The following is a 25,000-nucleotide window of genomic DNA, read 5'->3' as shown; positions in this document are numbered from 1 at the left end:
ACCCTAATGGACAACACATCTGTTAATCTTTGTGATAAGTGTTCTATTAAACTGAACTGCATTCATTACAAGTAACATTTCAACAACAAGATGGACACTGTTAATCGGTTGAACATTTTGTCACCTGTAAGCACATGTTCTCTCAGGGGACTATATTTTTTACTTACAGCTGTACCATACTGTATATTGAGGCAAGGGGCCTTGAACTCGTTCATCAGTTCAGTTGGTGTCAAAATGTTATCCTTGTTAAAAAAAAGGTCCCATTTAATTACAAAAAAAGTTAATTTATATCCAACTTTTTTCTCAGTAAATTTAAAAGACTTGCAAATTGTGTGTCAAGACAGAGAAATGTATTTAATTTGATTAAGTGTACTTGTCATTATGTTATGTGTTAATAGGCATTCTTATTTTGACCATTAGGCAAGTGGACAGGAAGCGGCTGTGATTATCGGACAATTGCAGTTCATGACTGTTTCTCAGTTAATTGGTGTTGAAATGCAACAACTTGTTGTACCACTGACTTATAAAGAAACAGTAAGTAGGATGATTATGGCTTTAAATTTAACCAGAAACCCGTAAGGGTTGAAACGTGTAACGGCCCCTTGTGTGCTTGTGAGCTTCTGAATATTCAGTTTGCTAACAACAAGAGAGAAACATTCAACCAATCAGTTCGCAAGAACAGCGTGACGCAATACCACCAATGTTCTCGCGCAAAATTAACTGGAGCGAGGGGTTTCCAAATATGGTACTTACCACTGAATATTCGGAAGCTGTGAAGGCGCATTACACGTTTCAACCCTTATAAATGGGTTTCTGATTTAACTGATTGATGGGGTGCAAGCATGGTCTACTGAAAATAATACGGGTAAGTTCTCCCTCTCCTAGACCACAACACCCAGCATTGCACTTCCCTACCGAGCTCCAAGTGTTGTACAAGTACATGTAATGTTCGACATTTACAAGTGTATTATGACTGTGTTTTCTGTTTAAAGTTTGGTATGGGTAACCTTCATGTAACTCTTGCATAAAGGCCCAGTAATACAGGCAACAGTTTTTGTGCAAGTTGTCGTGCAACAATGTTGCATTGCAAGTTGAGATGGTTTGTTGTGCGTATTACCACCTTCTTGAACAACTTCGGTTTTACTTTTTGCAAACCTTCTCAACTTGCAATGCAACATCGTTGCACGACAAGTTCCACAAAAAATGTTGCCCGTATTACTGGGCCTTAAACCAAGAAAAAATGTATTTTGGGATAATACATGTGGGTGCAGAACAATAATCTCTAAAAATATAATCATTAAACGTTAAATTAATCATTAATCATTAAATCATTAAAACTACATGTACATGTACACGGGTAAGGAATAATGATTATTCAGATTTCACTTTCTGCTAGAGTCTTGATCATAATGAAGTTGATCAGGTTACGTGCCTTGTGAAGATTGTAGGAAAATTACTATCATCCCATGTTAATTAATAACCAAAGCTAAAGTACATGTACAGTATATGAAAACATTATTCACTATAAGCCCAAGCCAAATTAAATTAATTGCACATTGTAGACTGCTGGAGGATCTACCATCAGAAGTCCAAGATCAAGAGACCAAGCCATAGATACGAGGTAAGAAACCTTTTTCCTTTGTCTTAATTGCTTGTAATCTGGTGTGGAGTCATTTTATTGATGTCACAAAGTGCCACATCAGGCATCTTATAATGACTTGCAGTCCGGGGAGTATCTGACAACCTGAAGCTTCAGCCCAATCCATTGTCCTTGGAGAAGAAAAAAGGAAAGGGCTAAGATTAAAATCAGAATAGAATTAATTACTTTGTATTGGAAAGCCTTAACATATGACTCAAGTGCAACCAAATGTGGTAACAAAAAGATTTCTTTAAATTGTTGGCTTGTGAAATTAAAATCACTCTTCAATTTGTGGATAATATTAGGAGGTTGAGCTTTTTTTGAGACCAGAAGCAAATAATAATCTTTTGATTTTTTTGTCTTTAATATCGAAAATTTTATTTCCAATTATAAGTGATAATAAATATCATAATTTTAGGTAAAGGTTGTAGTCTGTAGGCATTAAAAATCAATTCGGAAAAATAGGATTATATCAAAATTTGATGCATGAGCACTAAGGTGTGTGTATGCTTTTAACCATTACATGTAATTTTAATTTGTATTGTTTGTGGAAATGAAACCTATTATGAAAATGGTGCATCAGCAGGTAAACCTTCCCTACAACTACTGTACATCAAAGACTATCAACCTAAATGATGATAATGTGAAGTGTGCAATAAACTATTATGTGCCGTTGTCGTCAATCTTTGTTCCAGGGATGCTTTGGCAAAAGAACTTTACTCCCATTTGTTTGCATGGCTGATCGGAAAAGTGAACTCAACTGTATTCAAAGGAAAACAGCATCTGTCCATTGGAGTTCTTGACATCTTTGGTTTTGAGGTATGACTTAATGCTACATGACGTTAAGTGGTGTCATTCAGTGGTTTGAGTATCTCAATCTACTAATACATTTATTAATGATCAGTGCTCAAAATTAGCAGTCATCTGGTCATCCCAGATGACCAGGAAGTTCACTGGGAGACCAGTTTTTGGCAAGATGAAAAGCCTGGTTGCCCGAAGAAAAAACATAGGACAACCCAGCCAAAAATAGAAAATGAATTACAAAAATCCAAGTAAAGTCCAAGTATAATAGGACGTTATTTAACTTGTTGAGGATATCTGGCTTGCATGGCGCTGGCTGGCTGGCTCACACTTTGTACAATGTATATACCAAGCACCATTCAGTGTGACTGATGTGCTGGTACGCATGCCAATGCTTCGCATACTTTTAAAACTTTCACCAGATAGATTGATTTCAAGATCTCCTGACATTTCCTGAAACAAACTTTATGCAAAAAGTGTGAAGTACATGTAGTTGATAACTAAAAATCTATCCTTTTTTCCTTCTTCTGAAAAAGGACTTTGAAAGGAACAGCTTTGAGCAGCTTTGCATTAACTTTGCAAATGAGACTCTACAGTTTTTCTTCAACCAGTTTGTCTTCAGGATGGAACAGGTAAGGAAGAAGAAGGGGGTTTAATGGGGGTGGGGTAGGGCAGTATGCTTGTCTACCTCAGGGTGAGGCAAAGTTTCTAGTGTAAGGCCTGGTTTGCTCTCCGCTATTATCAACTACAATGTATTGTCTATCAATCCCACTGCAAACGGTGTAATGATGGTTGGCAATGTCTATTGAGTCAGTCAGTGTGTAACAAAAGCTTCTAGTGCTATGTGCAATCAACTCAGTGCCAATTTTTTAGCAGTGACAGTGAGGCTAGTGCATGCTACATAGAAACCCTTTTGTCACTGCAGCTCCAAACAAGGAGCAAATGAGACCTGCCAAATTTTGAAACTAATACACTGCAGTCCTGACTTATACTTGCAAACAGTATAACTGAAAGGTATAATACTGTAATTATTATCGATGAGTTCTAGAGGTACTGTAACTGACCTTAAATGACTTTTGAGTTTAATTTTTCATCAGATTTGGCCAAAAATATACAGGTACAACCAAATGAGGAAAAAATGTCTTCAGTGACTCTTTTTGAGGGGGCATGCTTAACATATTCATAGTTGTCCCAAAAGAGGACATCAACCAAACTTTCATTGACCAGTTTTCCTAAGGCTTTCTATTTATGTTGAAGAGAAAACTGATAGATTGATGACAATGGTTAATTTTGCCGTTGTAGGATGAGTATGCAAGTGAAGACATTCAGTGGACAGGTGTACAGTTCTTTGACAACCAACCAAGGCTGGATCTTTTGGCTAAACCACCGTATGGGCTGATCCACATTCTAGCAGATGCAACAGGTTTTCCCAAGGTACTTGTTGTACCAGAGTAGAGGGTACAATTAAGCAATGCCAAAGAGGCCACTCGACAAGTTCGAGTTCGTTTGTATTAGGTTCAGGCAAATTTGAAACACCATTGGCAATCATTAATAATAATTATTAATGGTGTCCAGAAGATCTCTTGGATCAGTTTTGTGATAGGTCAAGGGGGGGGAGGGGGACAATCCAGGTGGTGTGAATTACAGGCACACACCATTCATAATTGGGAAAAGTGCAGGCAGTCCAGAATTGAGCCTCAAGTTACAATTATTGTAACTCGAGCCTCAGTTCTGGACTCGTGCTACTGTAGCAGCCTGTTACTAACACTATATCTGCATTACCCAGGGGTTTCAATAAATTTTGAAGTAGGCAGCTGGTTTGAGTCTAGTAGCCAACTGTATCAAGAAGGGGCCGATACTTCGTCTAGGGAGGTCTGGGGGCATGCTCCCCCAGACGATTGTGAAATCTGGAAGCTCTGAAATGTGATTTCCAGCACTGAAGATGAAGGAAGATTTCTAATCAACAGAGACACTGAGTGTGCAATTAAGCGCATTCTTTTGATAATTTCCAGCGAAGAAAGATTTGGAAAACCATTTCAAAAGGAAAATTAACGATTTTTAACGTTATATGATGTTTCGACAACTTCATGTCATCATTACTACCAATTTCAAGCTGCCGGGAACGGCAAACCTTTTTTGCACGTTTTTTCAAGCGCGAATTTCAACATTTCTCAACATGAGAAATCAGTTCTGTCGAAAGATAAGAATATGTCATTTTAATCTGAACAAATGAAAAGGCTTAACCGATGAAACTAACGAAAAATTTACTGTTTTTGGAAAACAAGTCTTGATGCCACGATTACTCAATAACGACCTGTTTTACATTAAACGTCTTGATATGTTTGGGGACGCAACTAAACGTAATTGAATTACGTAAAAAATGTGACGGTTGGTCTAGGCCAAAATGCGGAAAAAAGTTATAGCCGTGCACTGTAGCTCAAAGATGGCAATATCAAATCTGATAATTATTTTGAAATTGAGGTTAAAAAAGGTACATTCAAGTCGATCAAAAATTAATTTTACTTCAGGTTTGACGGAATCCTTCAATTAATTCAATGTAGGGTAAAAAGTAGCCGACTTCTCTGAGCGATGCAGCCGACGCTTTTTGTCGGCCGTCGGTGCTTATTGAAACCCCTGATTACCAATTCATTCGTAAGCCCAAATGAACAAAACAAGGGCATGTCTGTTCCAATTTTTCTTTGGAGTTGGGGGAAGGGGGTGATGAGATCGTCAAGTTTGAATTTAACACAAGGTTTGTGGCTTTTTGTGTTTTAACAGGCAGACGATTATTCCTTCCTTGAAAAATGCCATCACCATCATGAACAAAACAAGTTCTATGGAAAACCTAAAACACCCAAACCAGAATTTGCTGTCCTTCATTATGCTGGAACTGTCTGGTACAAGGTAATATTGAATTGTAAAATGATAATTATGTGCAGAATAATAGACCCCCAAACATTTATCAGCAACTTTCTGTCTGTCAGAACTTCGGTTGTTTGGTAATTATCTCCCACTCTATTATCTTTTTATTTTATTTATTATTATTTTAATGTTATATATACCGCCTAACTTGCATATGGAGGTTGGATGCCCAGGAAAGTGGGGATAGGGGACTGTTAACCCCAAAACCAAGTACATTGTAGGTAGAACCTTAGGGCCTGCCCTGCCCGCCACAAACCCAGCCCCCGCCCCGGAAGAACAGTGGAGAACAGGTACATTGTACTACATGTATGTAGATAATGGGTTAATGCTACAAAAGAAGGGAGGAGGGGGAGGGTGGGAACACTAGAAAAGTGAACTACGTAAAAGCGCCCTGTATGCTGTGTTTCAGTAAAACTACAAGCACGGGCAGTGATGTATGCATTGACAGGAATGGACTACCGCTGACCCTGTGATCGGCAGAATACTCTGCAATCAGACTCAAAACAGTAATGCAAAACCGGAAAATGCCAGAACCCTAATGGGCTGCCAGCAGGACCATGCTGTACGCACCTAAATGCCAACGCTACGCCAAGCACTGAGAAAACTAGCTCCTAGTCGTTAACTCAGTTAAATTTACATTAAACCTCATAAAAGCATGAATCCATTCAAGTTTTCATGTCTGAGGTACAGTACCATAGTTAGCTAGTAAAGCAAACTAATAAACTAGTAAGACAGCTGGTCAGTTGGTCAGTAAACTCTCTGAAAGGCAAGTCCTACATGTACTGCTATCATTACTTTCTGGTTAGGTGGCTGGTTTTCTGGAAAAGAACAGAGATGGTCTTCGACCAGACCTTGAGGATTTGATTGCTAGATCTGGAAACCAAGTAAGTCTCTTGTACAGTATCCAGAAATGCAGAGAATCAGATGCACTCCCAGAAATAGATAGCTGAAAGGTACCTTCCACAAAAGTTCCAGCAAACCATTTGCCTCTAACGAAAGCAAGCTGACCTTTTTTGATCGTCAAAAATTACAAAAAGGTAACTAGGGACTCTTTTTCCCTTTTGGAAGTCTTTTTTGCAGTTACTTAATGACTGTTTTCAGCAAACCTCATTGAAAGTCTGTGGATTGCCAGATGAAAATTTTGGATTTTGTAGGCAACACTGTCAAGAGAGGTGTTTTTCTGGAACACAAATAGGGCAATAATTCCATTGATGATGAGGATGACATCTCTTTTGAGTAGCAATATCACTTACACAAACTGTTTTACCCTTGCAGTTTATACAAGAACTTTTTCCAGAGCTCCAAAGTGCTGAGTTGACAATCCAGGGTCTAAAGCTCCCCTCTCAGCCTAGGAATTCACTCAGAATGCCAATGGGTCCAAAGAAAAGACCAACAGTTTGTGGCAAGTTTAATGAGTCCCTCATCAAGTTGGTTGTGGCTATGAAAAGGTATGTAAACTCGTAAAAGTATGTGCCCTAATTTGATTTTACACTTGGCAATGTAATTTGTACAGCACTGCAATTGCCGAATCAGTTGCACCAAGCTCTGCATGGCATACAGTGTAATTCACCTTGGAATGGCATAAGTTGTGGCATTACCCTTAAAAACGTATGTTGCAATGTTGCACTCAGCAATGGCCTGGAACTTGTCATACATGTACATACATACATATTTATTAATCCTTTGAGTGAGGGACACTATACAGGATGCTAAAAGGTCAAACAGGTTTGACGGGAGTACATTTATAGGCTACATAAGAGCCTGATATATAAAACTTATTAGAAAATACTTAGGTTACAGAATACTTAAATTAATGGAGTTCCTACATGGGGTTTAACATAGCTTGGAAACACCTACATTGTGATTGATTCTGCACAGACAGCATCCCTAAGCAGGCTGTTCCAGAGGGGAATTACCCTTGGGAAAAAAGAACACTTGTATGCATTTGAATTTGCAAATATGTGCATAAACTTACATGTATAAGGATGATTTGCACGAGTTCTAGAATATGAAGACTGGACTGAATTTCGAAGAGGTATAAGGACTAGGTTGTGAACAACTTTATACATTGTGTCAAAGTTACTGTATCTACGTATCTACGTTTTTCTAAACTATCCCAGCCCAGTGAGTGTGTCATACCAGTCACACTAGAATAACTAGAATAATCAGAAGAAACAAACCTAGCAACGGCACGTTGAATTGATTCTATAGATGCTATGTGCTGCCTTTCAAATGGAGACCAACAGGGTGAAGCATATTCAACACGTGACCTAACTAATGACCATTAAGTTGAGAGAACATCTTATACACATGTAGAGTATTTAATTCTTGGCTTGCACTCACATGATTAGATGCCATGTCGGTGTACAAATCAAAAGCTGGGGTTTTGCATAATAATGGCACCAAATTCCCAAAAGACTTAAATCGCTATTGTTCAGTACACCAACATGGCCTCCATGACATCAGGTGTGAGCCAAGGATCGTCTTTAGCATTGGTTTTAAAAGGGTTGTATTGTGCTACTTTTTGTAAGGCATTTAAAAGCTCACATTTATGTTGTATATACATTAGGTCTTTTTAAAGGCAATGGGCAGTGCAAGATGATAATTTCTTAGTTATGTATTTTTGTCTTTTGTTTAATTTTTCATTACAGTTGCAATCCTTTCTTTGTGAGGTGCATCAAACCAAACAACACAAAGGTAAGAACAACTATTTATATTTTTTTGGAAAAAAAACATTTTTCTTCAAACTTCACTTTTTAAACACTTTTCAGCCATTGACATTTCACTGTATGATTTGTGTGGAGCATCATATGAAACTATGAAGTTAATAACCATATTTATTTGAATAAGCGCCCAACTTCGAATTAGTGCCCACCATGAATAAGCGCTCATCCTGAAGAAAGAAAAAGTTAATATGCACCGACAGCCACCCCATCCCCTTCCCCTTTCTGCCCAAAAAATTGGTTATGACTGGAATGGATACTCCAAAAGGTGAGGCAGGGTAGTTAATTGAATAAATACAGTAAGTAATGTTCTGGCTTCTTTTCTAGGTTCCAGGATTGTTTGATACTACTCTTGTGGTGGAGCAGCTGAGATGCGGTGGAATTGTGGAAACCGTGAACATCCGCAAAGCAGGTTATCCAATCAGATACACATATGCAGATTTCATCAAGAGGTGGGACATTTGTGAAAATCTTATTGAAACTGCTTCTTACCACTCAGTGTACCCCAAACATGAAAAAATCCAAAGACCTATCGAAGCAACAGAAAAACACCACCACTACCAGTGCCACTACCACTATGACTGTTACTGCCACTGCCAATGCCAATACCACAGCCACTGCCACTACCACTACAACGGCCAATACAACTATCACTGTCACTGCCACTATCTCTACCACTGTCACTGCCTTTACCACTACTACTACCACTGCCATTGCCACTACCACTACCACTACCACTACCACTACCACTGTCACTGCCACTTTCACTACCACTGTCACTTCTACTACCACTACTGACACTACACCCACTACTTCTTCTACTACCACCTCCACCACTACTGCTGCTGATGCTGTTACTGCTACTGGTACTGCTAATAATTATAATAGTAATAATGTTGATGAGTCTGGGAATCAACCGTGTGACTCATTGGAGTCCAGCCTCAAGCTGTCGAGTGATAGACGGTTTTCAAGTGATGTTTAGGGTCCTAGTGTTGTAGACTCTGACTGGCTTCACCGATTCTTGTTCCATGTGGGCACCAGATGTCGAATTGTTTCAACTTTTAATGGCTGTCAATTGATTAAAATGTCTTATAACAACTTTATTTTAGGTACCAATATTTGTCATCAAAACTTGACTTGAGTAGTGCCAATCCAAGGGAAAATGTGGCCAGAATATTCAACATCATTGACAGAATTCAAGCTGACAGCTATCAGTTTGGAAAAACAAAGGTGAAGTTGTTGTTTTTTTTTTCTCTCCTTATCTCATCTCTTAAGTGGAAGAGGGAAGGGAGATTTCCCTCGATTTTTATTTTTGAGTTCCTCTTGCTTTGTGCAGACATTTTTACATTTAATTCAAATCCCAAAGAATCTACAGTATGTGACATGCGTGCAACCACTTTCCACCTGTAAAGATCATGTTTGGTTTAAACATGTCACTCTGCTGCTGCTGTCACAAGTTAAAAAAATAAACACACTGTAACTCCATAATTTGAAAGAATCGATATTGTATTTTTTCCGATAGATCTTTATGAAAGAAAATGTTCATCAGTCTTTGGAAGATGCCAGAATGGCCAAGCTTAACCGCATGGCTGTTGTCATTCAAGCAAGAGTAAGTAACGTATTACAACTGACAGTACATAAATAAAATAATAATAATAATAATAATGATAATAATAATAATAATAATAATAATAATAATAATAATTATACTATAATTTATTAGTCACATTATTTGGCACTTAAGAAGCATAAAGTCTCAAAATATTTCTGATTGTTTACTACAGATAAATGACAGTGTTTGACTTTAAGCCTGGTTTTCACTAGCGACGCAAGCACAAGTGCAAGCAAAAGAGCGCCTATTTCCCCGTGAAAACGGGGTTGACGCAAGCATAAGTGAAAGTGCAAGCACAAGGATCAAACGTTTTTTTTTTCCTTGTGCTTGTGTTTGTGCTTATGCTCAAGTTCGTGTGTCTTGTGTGAAAACGAAACGCTGCATAAGCACGAAGAAATTTGCTATGTCTGGCCAATTAAAGAACTCTTTCCAGATTCCTTGCGTCTGAGCATTTGAACAAAATGGCGGTTGCCCTGGTTGATTTTGATGCTTAATTATGTTGACGTTTGTTTTCACTAGAATAAACTGCTTGTGCTTGTGCTCGCGCTTGTGCTTGTGTCGCTAGTGAAAACCAGGCTTCATTGTGCAAATTGTTTTTTCTATGAAATAATTTTTTGTTCACTGATCACATTGCCTTTAATGTACAGTCAAATATAGTGTCAGTGGTTTGTTGTACATGACCAAGCTATAGTTGAAAGAAAAGCAAGAATGCCTAACTACTGTCCAAGATGTGAAAACTTGAATAGTGCAGTGATATGCATCTTACATGTACATGTTTGGGCATGAACCAAACTAATTTTGCCAGATTTTTGTTTTACTCCGGACGTTTTTCAGATTGTTTAGTGAAAAAAGAGTGCCAAGACTGAAGTTTAGGGAAGAGCATTAAAACAAATATTTATGTACTAGTGTTGTCAATGTGGTTCAATCATGTGATCTCAAGGGATCAAAATTCCATAAAGTGAGTGGGAACCTGACCCTATTGTTGCCTCCATGACTCTTCAGGTCCAGTGTTGCACCCTGGGGGTGCCTGAACAGCTTTTATAATGGTGTAGTTTTAATTATGTACTGTTATTTGTGTCCTTTTGCGTTTTTGAGGAGTAAATATGTAAACAAAAAGATAAATTAAACTCAAACAATGCTGTTGTTTCATGTCCAGGTCCGTGGTTACTGTGTGAATAGCAAATACCTCAAAATGAAGAAGTCAGCCATTGTAATTCAGAGCAACACACGCCGCATGATAGAAAGGTATGTTATATTTTCTATCGTAATCCCTCATGCAGCACGAAAAATTGGCGCCTGGCAAACTGTGGAAAGAAGTAGGGCAAAAAATGTGAAATACTGCACAAAAGTACTCATTCTTTTTAACCACCAAAACGACAAGTATGAGCCTTTAAAACTGCAGGCTTTAAGACCCTTGATGCATGAGGAAATACAAAAGAAGCACTGACAACAAAATAATAATCTTTGGTACTCCTTGTTGTTTATCATGAGAGTTAAATAGAATTAAAAGCATTTAAATTTTAAAACAGTTGTTGTAAATTGATACTTCTTTAGAATATGCTTATATTGGGGTTTAAGTGCTTAAAAAGTCAAAATATGAAGCCACGGAGCATGTCTAACTGCAAACACCTGCCCATAGTGTAAATAAATTGACATTTTTCTCGTCTCAATGACACTTGATTGAGCAGTTTCCTAATGTTACCATCTTGTATTTTTAGGAAAAAGTTTCTGAAAGCAAGAAAAGGATTTATTCTTCTTCAAGCTATTCACAGGATGAGACGACAGCGACAAGCATTTATTAAGGCAAGTTGCCTTGTACAGATATTTTCATTATAATTACTAGTTTATATTTGTTTTTTCTTAGTTGTAGTTTTTAAATCCAGGTTATTTTTTCGCTTTTTATCTTGAACGAGTAAATTGATTCCTTCAATTAATGTTCATTACTAACTTTTTTTGTTTGAATTGATCGCACTGGAAATATAGTATGTGTCTCCTTCTGCAGTCTGTTCATGTGATGTTATCATTTATAATAGGCACATGTAACTTAAGTCAATCCCAAGAAGGGGAAAAAAAAAGAGCTATCATGGATGCTTTATCCCCCTAATTTGTGATGAGAGCATTGACGGTAAAAATGAAGAACAGTTCCCAAAAGATACAGTCGGCCGACAGATAGCCAACAGGCTTTTGCCGCATTGACAGTGTATAAAATTTGGAACTACAAAGTGTCCTCAGCAATGTGGTGGCTAAAAATAATTATCACAGAGAGTACACTGTACAAGAACATACATGTAATTGAAACCACTGAAGACGTCTGTTAGGATTATTAGAGAGAAGAACTGAATTTGCAGGACATACAATCATGTAGGTTGAGGAGCTAAAGATGGAATAACGAGCAATGTTTTGTTGGGGTTCACTGAAGCACAAGCCCACCAGCGCTCGACCCTACAAAAACATTATTTTATTCAACAAAGTTCAACAAACAACGTTTATTTAACGAATTTGTGAAGATGCAGATTGCTGCTTTAAAGACTTCCCTGGTACAGTGAATGATTTGAGATGGATCTAATATATAGGAAGAGGGTCATGGCATTCTGAGTAATTATAGTGTTTGGATGATCATGTGAAAATTTTGGGCACGAATGAAGTCCTGTTCTACCGTGCTATCTAGATTGTCTCTTTGTTGCTTTATGAACAACATCCTGTAAACCAAATACCGGTAGTATAACTTGTTGCTGCATTTTTAAAGGACCGGTTGATGCCTCAGCTTAACTTCTTTGTGTGTTGATATGTAAGTCGTTACCTGTCCCTCCACCTAAAATGCATGTGACCTTTTTTGCGTTCTCGTTTGTTTTGATATCGAGTTTCACAACTTGTGGAATGAAATGTGCCTTATATTCCAGCTAGGCATGAGTGCAGTATCAAGAGATAATCGAGTATTGACTCAGACTGTCTCACAGAAATGTGTTGCTATATATTATGTCGTGTTATTTTGTCTTTCGTTGGTGGTGGTGGTGACGTTAGAGCCCAAGGTCTTCCCTTTTCAGGCTTGAGTGTGTCTGCCTAGAAAGTGTATCTAAATAAGTATACACTGTGTAAGGGTCTGACCCATCTGATGTAAATGCTTGACTGGTAGCCGGAGACTTTGAAGTTCTTCAAGCATCATGAACAAACCTCTTCGGGATGGGGCTGTCAACATCACAATCACACGAACGGGAAAATTCGCAGCATCGGACATGCATATCTGGGTCAGTTCATTTAGAATTAGCCTGCCTAAAGCAATAAGAGAGATAATTCATTTTACGTGATTTAGCTAGAACACAAAATCGTTATGTCTCTAATGTGCAACATGTTGTGAGTTCCTCAATCAAGAAACTTTTGCTTGGGTGCTTTAGCTCATCTTGCATTTTTGCAATATCTTGGAAATCATTATTTCACACTTGGTAGTCTTTTAAACGAGGAAGGTTCGCGACTAACTGTCTTTAAATTTTAATTACATAATTGATTTAATTTAATGTGTTGTAAGTTGTAATGTGTTCGTGAGGATCTTTAATTTGATATCTGCACAATATAAATGCTCAGATGTTCAATATTATGGGATTAATTTGAAATCATCTTGCATATAATCATTTTTCCCCTTCGTTTTCATGAATTTTTTTTTCAAATATGCGGCCTTGTTGAGTTATCGATCTCTTGAAGAGTTCAGCGGTAGATCAGTGTGGTAAACGGGCCACTGCAATTGCACTCATCGCCGTCAACAACCAAATAATAATATTATCGTGTCCCTCAGCACATAATTTATTCAAGTGACTTTTGAAAGACATGTCAAGTGTTTTTGAAAAGCAAAACCAGCGATTGTATCTGCACATTATTTTACTGACAAGAAAATTGGCATGACAAAAGTTAAATGTCATGAAGGCAGTTCGTTCCTTAAACATCTTGCTCTGATCATTCTCTGATTTATGTTTTTACAATGTGTTCGTGATGTCCAAATTTTTTTCATGAAACCAAATTAAGAACCTGTGGTAAAAAAAGGAAAGGTGCAAATATATGCCATTAAGAGCATTTTAAAAATTGTGAAGTCTTTAAATTAACTCTTGAACAGTGAGCAGCAAGTAACTGCAGATACGCTTGGCATTTTCATGATGTCTTAAACAAACAAACAAACAGTATTTTTAAAAGCTTGGTAAGTTTGCTATAGAAAAAAATTCTCGAGTGTGGTAAATAGAAAAGGCAGTCAACGCAGCAGTTGCTGTTACAGTGTAGACATTTCTTGGCGTCCATTGGTGACTTCTTTAAACATAATTTTGGAAATTAAAATAGAGATTTGTCTTTTCTAGACATAACACATTAAGTTATTTAATGTGAGTAGATGTACATTACTCCGTTTTTAACTTACAAACATATGTTGCTAAGATTTTCAAGACCTCCATTTTTATACAAAACTAAAAAAAATGCATTTTAATTTCTCGTTTATATGTTAACTGCTGCTACTAGTTCTTTATTTCGGTTGTTACTGGTATAATCCTTATGACTCCAAAAAATCTTTAAAAACTACTTTTTGCATACCCAAGGCATGGCTAGCTCTCCTTTATTCCTTCCATCTAGGTTTGAAAGTTGCTATTTCACAATTTCGCAAAATTTGAAATGGAATTATTGTTGGGCTGTTTAATGTGAATCATATGTATTTCAAGGAGTCCGGCTTTGCCTTCTGCTACTGACAAATTTTCACAGCTTACTAAAGCTGAGTTTAATATTTTTTTATCGTTCCATCAAAATATTCTCAAAGCTCTGAACAGACAAAGTGCATTTTATCTGTTTTCAGTTTCAGCTAATTATGCGATGAATGACGTCATTTGTCCATTCGTAGAAAATTGTTGGATAAAAAAGATCTTTTGTCGGCAACAGTCTTGGAAAGAATAAAATGGAACAATTTTTCATTAAATCTGTCCAAGATTGTAGCTGGAATTATGTCAGGATCTTAAACATTTATAGAGAATAAAAATTAGAATTATTTGTTCCTATCTTATTGCGACCGATTTCGAGAAAAAGAATCCATTTTCCTAACAAGTTAAACTTTTCTTAACTTCAAAGTTGAGTATAAGCCATGTTACGAAACTGCTTGGTAGGATCCCCAGATAACCTAGCAAATTTTCATCATTTCATTTTGTGGCAAAAAATGTCACGTAGATGTTCGTAATGCGTGACATGTTCCAGGTGATATTGTAGCCGTTGAGAAAAACATAACACATTTCAAATGGGTAGATAACTATTGTTTCTTACATTAGCATACCAGTTATAGGTTAACTTCCTGTGTATGATCTCATCGATTATATAGCGCGGTTAATATGTTGAAGGTAGCTTTTAATATTGGTTAATTTTCGTTGATGTGAACTTCAATTCGTTTTGTCTGACATACGAGTTAAAGAAAAATAATTTTTTTTGTTGATATGTGGGTTTATAACTGGACTACTGCAGATGACAGCCAAATTTTAGGCGACAGTAAGCAATAGACGGCCGAAATCCTTCATGAATTCTGAAGTAAGTTATGTTTTTGGTGAAATTCTTTGAAACGTTGTGGCATATTAGCTTCATTTGAAACGAGCGTCTGTAGAGGAAACGACTCCGCTTTGTTAACTACTGAACATAGTTTTGTTTGTGACTTTGTTTGTAAACAACATTCATAGTGATTTTCCACTTGTTATTGTGTTGTTTTTTAATAACTTTGACAGTTCAGCAGTGAGCGTGCATTTACCAACCACATAATGATATCCATGAAAGATTGGCCCACTTATGGTGTTCTTCCTTGTGTTTTGAAAGAAATAGTCTCTTGCTTTATTTCAAGTCACTGTTAACATGAAAATTAATGTTCAACGTACGCGTTAACTACCGCCGAGAGCATTTTTCTCGAAGGTTGTGGCAATAATTTGTTTTGGCGTCACTAGTTGAATAAGTTGCATTCAATAGAGCATGTCCTTACTTTGCAATTGGCATTTTGGAATAATTTTGACTAAATTCTTTCAGCCACACTAAGGTTTTGGCGTGTTTAAAACTGCCACCAAGTTATTATCGGTAATATTTCCAGTTTTGTTGTTTCGTCTTCCCTTAATTAATACCAGAGCAACAAGTACGGCTTCTGTAAAATCAACGCCACAGAACAATAATATTCTTGTTCAGTTAAAATGAAGGAAAATAGTCGTGCTACACGTGAGGCATACGTTTGAGTACATTTCTTTGCCGAACTATCTGAAACAACAACGGGGAAAATCAAATTTGAGGTTTTGACGAGTTGAAAGAATCCCTTAACACTTGCGACAGCTCACGAGTATTATTTTTAGGCGACGTTTTTGTTGCTTCAACTCATTTACATTTATTCATGTGGACGTTAAACGTAACTAATATTATTTTTGCACTTCCATCTCTTTGGAGATGTTTAAGCACACCTTTGGATTTAGTGGAATTACGCCATTTACAGATAATTAACATATCTATTTTTATAGCACAGAAGTTTGTATGTCGACTTCAATCAAACTTGACGCTGTTTGCTTTTGCAGACAGCGCAGGGCCACCCAAACGTCAGAAGTGGCCAAAATGGTTTCCACAATGCTTTAAAAGCTTGTTTAGTGAGTTTGTAGCTGCCCTAAAAAATAGATGTTTCAGGGGAACTTCAGGTCTGTACACATTTTTGGATGGCTTTTTTTGCCTCGTTCGAAAGTTCTAGCAATCTCTGCCGTACGGTAGTGTTCCTTTTTCCCCCGAAAATTTTAGGGGACTTTTGATTATAATATGATTCTCAAACAAACTTTTTCGGAAATGACAGGAGTTGTAAATCTTCAAATTTTATGCGATTTCCAATATCACAGTTGACTGTTACTCAGCGCGGTAAAATTCTAGCGTTCAATGTGGTTTCGAAATTTCTACACACTCTACCGTTTTAAATCATCATTCCACGTATTCTTATTCCGGAATAGGGTCAATCGAACGCACGCTTAGTGTGTCTTGAGAGTCTAAGTTCGCATGTTCGAGAATTCTAACCTAAACTTCCATCCGAAATTACTCGGTGGGTGCTTTCCCCTGACAGCATTTCTTTAACTTATCATATAATATAACAATGGTCGTTTTAGAGACTTGCAACCCGTTACCGCAAGCATTCCCGCGGGGAACATGGAAGATATTTTATGGCTTGGCCGCCCCAAAAATGGGGTGCAAGACAAAAAATAGGCCGAGGTCCGAGGGCCAAAACGTAAAGAGTCTTCCATGTTCCCCTCACGGAAACGCTTGGTACTTGGGCTACGTCTGGACGAACTTGGACAAACATTTGTAGTTCCTCTGTAGTACGTCTCGTAAACCAAAACGCAGTCAAAAAGATAGTTCGCCCCCACCCATAATCCATTGTGTACTCGTCTTGTGCTCCTCTTCGTACTCGGCGAACCCAGTAAACAAACTGAAAACAAATATTGGACAAAGTTCGTCCTGATCGACTTATGGGTCTCAAATATAACGACGACCATGATTATATTAGTCTGTAGAACTTTTTTCTCACATTTTTTGTTTGTATTTGGGGCACTCAAAACTTCCCCGACTTCGAAATTAGCGGATGTTTTTTTTTAAATGGTTTGGCAGGCGTGCATCTGTTTTCGAAACTGTGGAAAAAGGGGTCTCATTCGCCAGTATCGTCGGCCTCTTGGTCTTGACAATACTAAGTTCAGACTGTTTTTGTTTGTTTGTTTTTCAACACAGATACGCAATGAGAGCCGGAGAAAAACAGCGGAGATGCAGGCCGTGGCGCCACCCACACCATCCCAAGGGGAAGAGGCAGTGGTTGTCAAAAACACCCATGACTTGGCTGTTAGTATCATTTCATGCCATTACAGTTTGCATAAACAGTCGCTTTAAGAGTAGTCGCAAAATCAGTCAGACTTGCTTGAAATAATACAATTTAAGGTTTTGACGAAGTGAAAGAATCGCCAAAGACTTAAAATAATAATAATGCACAAGGGTTTTTTTGGTGACGTTCTCTTTGAAGTTGCCGTTGCGAAATAAAAACCATTGTGATGTTACAAACTCTCAAGCCTGCATGGTTTTCGCCAGCGACTCAAGCACAAGCGCAACCTTTTGCCAAAGTCAATCACTTTGAAAAACGGGGTTGATGCAAGCGCAAGGATAACAAAATTTCCTTTTTCGTTGTGCTTTGCGCTTATCATTGTTTGCGTTCGCTTGCGTTGTGCGGAAACGAAAAACAGCATATAAGCACAAGGAAATTTGCTACCTCTGGCCAGTTAAAGCACTCGTCCCAGATTCCCCGTGTCTTTGCATTTGAACAAAATGGCGGAGGCTGTGGTAGATTTTGATGTTTATGTCGACGTTCTTTTTCACGTCGCATAAGCTAGGTTTTCTTGCGTGCGGGCTTGCTTCGCCAGTGAAAACCAGGCTTTAAGGTTTTAATGACAATATAACAGTAAATCGTTCAGTGTCAATCTACTGCGAAACCTTTACGTACCTTTCCAGTTTTAAGATGGTCCGCGCGTATTGTACTCGGTGAACAAGATGGGCCACTCACGAAATGCTAACGGTAGTCAGTGCTAGGATCTTTTTTGAATTGACGTTTTTGGTTGCTGTTGATGGAACTTCCTATTAAACGTTGGTAAAGTTCATTAGCAGAGGATCAGCACTTAATTAAACGCACTCCTAATTTTTGATATCCAACACAGAGTCCCCTTGCATTTCTTGCAATGAGGTAAGTGTAAGGGTTTTTGTGGTGCGTGAGGGTAAATGCCGTTATGCAGCTGTTTATCTTTCCTTGAGGACCTGGACGTTAATTGCCTGTATTCTCACACGTGTGTGATGTTACCTCTTAGCCGGCTTGAAATGATCATGAAACGTATTCGTGGTTTTGGTTTTGTTGCTTTAGGAAATTGAGAAGCAGAATGTGGCTGATGTCACACAACTTGATATTCCTGCTGAGCTGGCGCTGGTTTTCGCGAACATCCAAGGTATGGACTGCTACATTCCCAATTAACTTCTGACATATAATTGCTTGCGCCCATCCAAAACTGTGGTTGAGGGCAGAGAAGGCGCCATTCGACTGAACGGAAGGTCATGCATTCTGATCCGCGTCACACCAGCTTTCGCGATCTTAAAAAAAAATGTAGGGAAAGTGCCACGTTTGTTTTGACACACAATCTGTTTGACTGTGTAACCGTTTGTAATTACTGGGTTGCCTATGGCAAACCAGTCGAGGTCTGCGTTGATTTCGTCGTTTTTTTATTTTTTTCCGTGTCGGTAAAAGTCTTGCCTGTCACTCCCCTGGTAAGTGGTGTCTTTTTGCATAGAGCCTTCTGCTCGTTTTTTCTTAGGATCGAGAGGGTAGTCGAACTGCGTAGATTTCTCTGGTGGACACAGTAGAATCATTAACTTAGCCTGCAATGGCGTCGAAAGTCATGTAACGCGAAGGGCGTTTTAGTGGATCCTTAAACAAAATATACCCTTATGGAGCTCAATAATGGAAAGTCAGTTGGATAAACTAGGCAGGAATCTCAAAAGCGACGAGTACTGGACTTCGACAACAATCTATCGCTCGTCGAGACGAAATCAAAGTGAGCTGTATTTACCTGAAGTACATGGTAATTTGACACGATTGAGTTTCTTGTCTTCACGCACGCAATGAAATAGGAAGAGGTTTTCGCCTCTAAGAGCAAATATGTTGTTTGTTTCAATAAATTTTTCGCTGGAAAAGGATTCTGTGGTATTTTCTGCCTTTGTGAATTATAATATCATGTTGTGTATTGAATTTTCGAGCTTAAGGTTGAAATGTGACATGGGAGAAGTTTTCTAGTATTGCTCTGTAAGCTGGAAGGGTTCACAGGCCTGTTGGAAGCGTGCTTGAGTTTCAACAAAATGAGCCCCAAAATCAGTGAAGAATTGTGACGCAGTTGAATAATAAAGTAGCTGCTATTTCCAAAATGATGGAATTACCTGGTGATAAATAACGTCGTACGCGTCTTGGAGGGTAAATTTTGACTTTGCATAAACAAGACTTGGGCGATTGTGATCTTTGTTTTGACTTCGCGCATTTCATTGTCAAACTTTATAACACTTGTACACTTGACAGAAAAAGAAACTTACAAAAACCCGGTATCTTGCCATCATTTGACACAGATACTTCACTGTTTGGCGAGTAAACATGCCGCGGTAACTTCATCACGGCGCCCGCTGAATTCCGGCGATGTCACTTTCGATTTTGCGATTTATTTGTGCAGCCAAAACGTACAATAACAACATTGAACGTTGCAAAAATCCCCCAAAATGTTTGTCGCTGATCGTAACTTTTTATATTCTATATTCACGGTTCAAAATAAATGTTGTTTTCATGTCGTAAATATGTTATTCTCGAGCGATCGTCCTGGAAACTTTCTTCTGCTCTTTCTAAAAACTTTGTATCAATATTTATTTACTTTTGCATCAATATTTGTTTTTGCATAAAGCAAGCTAACAAAACCTGTAACTTGCTGAGTTCGCATTTGTTAGCGTTAATAGTATTTTCGGTCCGATGCTTCTGTTTTATGAGGGGTATATTATTTTGGTCTCCCATCCAAACACTAACCCCGCCCAAGAGGGCTTAACTTCAGTGAAACTTCGGTTTTAAAAAAAAAATAAATAAAAAAAATACAAAGCTGTCAGATGCTCAGAGGGCACGCTTAAACTTGCCGTCAAAAGAAGTTTATCAACATGTCAGTCCAGAAGCCAGTGTTTCTCACTTCCCATTTATTTTCTTCAATCTCTCTGGGTTCAGTACTTTGCTAGTACCCCACATGTCTTCTCAGACTATTTACCCAAGACTTCTACCATGGCACTACAATGATAGACAATACCAAAACAATATCGTGCACTGTTAGAGCTACATATTACGCAAGGACAGGTCTGTTTCGTCGTACGAACGTGTGAGGACCTGTGAGCCAAAGGGCCTCGTCTGGTATGACTTCTGAATGACCGCCCAACTTGAAAAAAATTGTCTGGAACGGTGCACGTACCACAGGCAACCCAGTGTACCCTCACGGAGGGTCTAGTTGTATAATAAATGTGTTGGATTCACCGTTTGCTTCTTCTGTAGCGATATATATATCGATAAATATGTCAGTGCATGGACCAATGCTAAATAAACGTTGTACTAACTTACCTGCGGTGTACTGTCGTTCTTTTGCCTCAGAAGTGGTATTTTGAGCGATTTTGAAGATTTCGAGTTCGCTGTGCCTCTCAATAGAAGGACAAAAGTGGAAAGTAATTTTTGGACGGCTCCAGCGCCGGGGCGGTTTTTCCCCCAGAAAATCGCATCGCTCCGCTTTCAAACTTCGCGGGAGGATGGCCGAAAGAACAATTATATGCCTCAATGAGATTTTATTATTCTATCAGGCTGGTCCTTGGTCCATGAAAACTCAGTCAAGGAGAAGAATGGGGAAATTATCAAGCATAATTTTGCAAAGACACAGTTACCAGATGACATCAATCAATTCCCTTTCTCCAAGTTTGCTCAAGAACATTACCAGGTATCATGAGATATTTATGTGACAAGGTTTAACATAATTATTTATTACAAAATTGTATTTGAAAGGTAATTAAATTTTTGACGTTACGTCCCATATTGGTGATCCATGTTGGTTGGTGATTTTTGAGAACACTATCTGAAAGTTTTGAATTCGAGCCTACTGCATCGATTTGCTTTACAGCGGTATACCAAAGTAATCACTTCGACCAATCACAGCAGTTTTCAATCATACGCAATGAACCAATCCAAATTCGTAGCAATGGGCCCTTTGCAGGATAGTGATCACATGGTACAAATCCGCCATACTGGAACGCAAATTGCGCACTGGGACATCTAAAACAAAGCTAGTTAATCTTAATTTTCTTTGTTTTAGATGTCCCAGTGGGCAATTTGCGTCCCAGTATGGCGGATTTGTACCATGTGATCACTATCCTGCAAAGGGCCCATTCCATGTAACTTGCTCAAAGCGCGGGAAAAATCGCGTGTCCAAGTAGTGATTGGTGTCCTTTTCATTGGTTAATAAACTGGCGCGAGATTTTTCACCCAATCATCAAGCGAAGCAATTGCAATCGCGTGATTGCGTTCGACAGTCATTTTGAAAACTGGTCTAAGCTGTCCTAGGCTCTAAGCTGACTTTGTTTCAAAATGTCTTTTTCTTCATTATCGCTATGTTAAGAAACCATTCCTGTGTAGCCCTCAGGTGTTTGTTCATTTATGGATTGGTGATTTATGTGATTTTGTCAATTTGATAGGCTTAGATCTTGCTTTGTCAACTAACATGTTATCAGTCCAGTAATAGTAAAAAACGAGCGAATGTCTCGATTCATTTGTCTTATAACGTCGACGTGAATCATTCAGTAATGGAAAATACTGGGCGAATGACATCACATCATTCAACGGAGCAGCCCATAACCAGTAACCTACAACTCCAATTGTAGGTCTATGTAACGGCGTTTTCAACAGAGCAAGCTATTTTTACAAGGAAGGGTTACGGTTTTACAAACGTTGGCCTTGTAGCACTTTATATTTCAACAGACTTAACTGAATAGAGTGTAATATGAAGTGCTAGTTTTGTACCCCATATGAACCATGTGAGCGTTAGCCCTACTAATGGAAATGGGCTCACACAAGGACAGAGAAAAATTCTGGTCAGAGGTTGTCGCTGTCCTTATGTGGGCCCATTTGCATTACTAGGGCTAACGCTCACATGGTTCATATGGGGTATAAAACTTGCACTTCACATTACACTCTAATCATGCAGTTAAGTCAGTCAAGCTGTCTTTAGACGAGTTCTCAAATTAGATTTGACTTGCACGGGTGATCATTCCCAATCCCATGGGTAATGCGCGTGCAATTTTAGAACTTAACTTTCAAACAATCACGAGTGACCATAAATCACTATAATAATGCACAAGCAAGTTCATACGATTTTTGATTTATTATACACTCAACAAAATTAACACGTCCCTGTGTTTCCATAGCAACTTCCGTATTACACTCTGTAGCCCATTTATGCATTCGTTACTGAACAATCAGAAACGCGATTGAGTATTTAACAAATGAAGAAATAAACAGGTTTTTTGATGTGATAAAATTAGGCAGATATTGGATGGTGTTATGATCCACGGTCTCTTCAAGAGAAAAGTTCTTGTTGTTTTTGTAGAGTGAACATCAATGGCGCATGGTGAGGGCTCCCATACGCACAAGCTTGTTACAGGTCAAATATTCCGACAATGTGCTGGCCACGGGTCTTTTTCAGTTGGTAAGCAATGATTATCAGTACTTGAAACCCGGCGTAGTCGGCAGTTAATGCGACTTTGAGGGAAGCCTGAGATGCCCTTTGAAATTTCACGGAACTGCTAGGTTACCCCACCCCTTGGTTGCAATTTCTTCCTTTCCCCACCCAACAGAGAATTTGTTACGAATTTTCCCGCGCTTTTCACCGACTGCCGACTGCATTTGTTTTGTGAGAAATCTGAATGGTTTATCAACTGATTGGTTTATGACATCTGATACTTTCCGTGGTCACGATAGACGGAGAAGAAAATTAATTCAGCGAATTGAACGAATATGATGCGAAGCAAATACGTGAAGACCGCGCTTATCGCAGGAATTGAAACGTGTACGAACAAGTCTTCCATTGTTTTTGCGAGTGGGCGCGAGATTTCCACGACAAGTGTAAAAATTTGAAGCTGAAACAAGGGCAAAATTTCTGTTATTGTTTAAAACCAAAGAGTCCATTATTTCCTGTTTTCTGTAGGTTATGCGGTTTATGGATGACGAATCTATCTCGGGTCCCAGAGAATTTGTCATTGGAAACTATTTGGCGCAGATGGTAAGTTAGTTAATTGCAAATTGGAAAAAATTGGTATTTTCTTACATGCTAAACATTAGTTATTGTTCGTTTAGGAAGGACGATAGGCTGATTTCACTCGTTTTAATCATCAGAGTTTCCATTGAATAGTAGTGGCACCTGGAGTTCAGCTTTATAACTGCACTTTAATGCTCACAATGAAAATTAATATTTTTGTATTCTTAGGGCATTTTTAGACCCGAACTACGCGAAGAAATGTATTGTCATGTGTGTAACCAGACGTGGGGAAACCATTCGGACGTAAGCAACGAGAAAGGCTGGCTCCTGTTGGCGTTATTTTTGTGCTGTTTTTCGCCGTCAGCAAGACTCTACAAACACCTTCTAAAGTATGTCTGTTGGTTCGTTAAGCACTTTATTCTTGGTTTGCATCCAGGTGATGAGACGGCCATCTTAGTGTACTTAAGTGACCGCTCCCCATAGGGGCTTTTCAGGGCCAATGAAACACAACGAAACGACGGAACAGAACAACAACAACTATTAGCCCTTATGCGTGATGATGTCTGACTAGCTAATTTCACCACCAAGCCTCGAATTCGAAAATCAAACTTGTAAATTTTAGCATGAGCTAAATCCCAAAGGAGAAAACTTGAAAAGAAACCCCACGTGCGAACATTATTGCCTGTCCAAATAACGTGAATAATTTTGTGCAAACGAGGCTTGGTGGTGAAATTAGCTAGTCAGACGTCATCACGCATAAGGCCCATTCAACGAGTGGTCAGAACGGGTCTTGAACCCGGGATCTCCGGATCTCAAGGCTAGCCCCCTAACCACCGGGCGACACTACCTCCAGACAGAGGTACCTGCCTCCATGATAGTCAAATTCCCAAAAAAAGGAAAGAAAGGAACTTAATTGGCTAGTCTTCTAGCGCTGGAGACTAATTGGGGGCACTGTAAACTGAAATCAACAAATTAACGCAAATCAGATCAAATGACATTTTCAAAAAAGACAATTCAATGCATTGTTCTGTACACGAACGTGACCGCCGTGACGTCAGATTCAAACCATCAATACGATCGACAGGCTGTTAGCCGGTTTTCCTTTAGTTTTGTTCGAAAAAGTTTGTTTTCGGGGACTCCTCCCATGCCTCGCCAAAAAACAAGAGGGTAGGAGGGGAACGGAAAAAACGAAGAGCACACGTTTTGAAAAAGAATTTGACAATCACTGCGATCACCGTTCGCCGATCAGCGATCACCGTTCGCATGCAAAAGGGAAACATGAAGTACGCGAGGCAACGCGGCTCTGCTTTGCCTTCTATCCTCTGTCGCTCCCTATCGCGTTTTGCACGTCACGGAAATACTTTTCTGAATAAAACTAAAGGAAAAACGGCCTGCAGGCTGTTTACAAATAAAAACTCTCACCGCTGTTATCCCATACGTTAACACAACCACT

At 38.7% G+C, this 25,000-nt stretch overlaps 1 protein-coding gene across 2 annotated transcripts in view; it reads left to right on the top strand.

The window, feature by feature from the left end:
* Window positions 1-25,000, top strand: part of LOC137971288 (unconventional myosin-XV-like) — a 91,224-nt gene that overhangs the window by 32,987 nt on the left and 33,237 nt on the right. For both annotated transcript variants that reach the window (XM_068818092.1, XM_068818093.1), the window contains exons 12-31: window positions 421-534; window positions 1,563-1,621; window positions 2,335-2,458; window positions 2,977-3,072; window positions 3,743-3,874; window positions 5,219-5,344; window positions 6,169-6,246; window positions 6,638-6,810; window positions 8,014-8,059; window positions 8,413-8,537; window positions 9,195-9,315; window positions 9,608-9,694; window positions 10,854-10,942; window positions 11,416-11,500; window positions 17,435-17,542; window positions 18,606-18,687; window positions 21,104-21,237; window positions 22,900-22,998; window positions 23,497-23,571; window positions 23,776-23,936. In XM_068818092.1, coding sequence (XP_068674193.1) covers window positions 421-534; window positions 1,563-1,621; window positions 2,335-2,458; window positions 2,977-3,072; window positions 3,743-3,874; window positions 5,219-5,344; window positions 6,169-6,246; window positions 6,638-6,810; window positions 8,014-8,059; window positions 8,413-8,537; window positions 9,195-9,315; window positions 9,608-9,694; window positions 10,854-10,942; window positions 11,416-11,500; window positions 17,435-17,542; window positions 18,606-18,687; window positions 21,104-21,237; window positions 22,900-22,998; window positions 23,497-23,571; window positions 23,776-23,936 — 2,114 coding nt within the window. The remainder of the gene's footprint in view (window positions 1-420; window positions 535-1,562; window positions 1,622-2,334; window positions 2,459-2,976; window positions 3,073-3,742; window positions 3,875-5,218; window positions 5,345-6,168; window positions 6,247-6,637; window positions 6,811-8,013; window positions 8,060-8,412; window positions 8,538-9,194; window positions 9,316-9,607; window positions 9,695-10,853; window positions 10,943-11,415; window positions 11,501-17,434; window positions 17,543-18,605; window positions 18,688-21,103; window positions 21,238-22,899; window positions 22,999-23,496; window positions 23,572-23,775; window positions 23,937-25,000) is intronic.

This window comes from Montipora foliosa, chromosome 9 (genome assembly GCF_036669935.1).
Source record: "Montipora foliosa isolate CH-2021 chromosome 9, ASM3666993v2, whole genome shotgun sequence".
In the NCBI taxonomy this organism is placed as follows: domain Eukaryota; kingdom Metazoa; phylum Cnidaria; class Anthozoa; order Scleractinia; family Acroporidae; genus Montipora; species Montipora foliosa.
The sequence above is the reverse complement of the archived record's forward strand: the minus strand, read 5'-3'. Positions and strand labels throughout refer to the sequence as shown.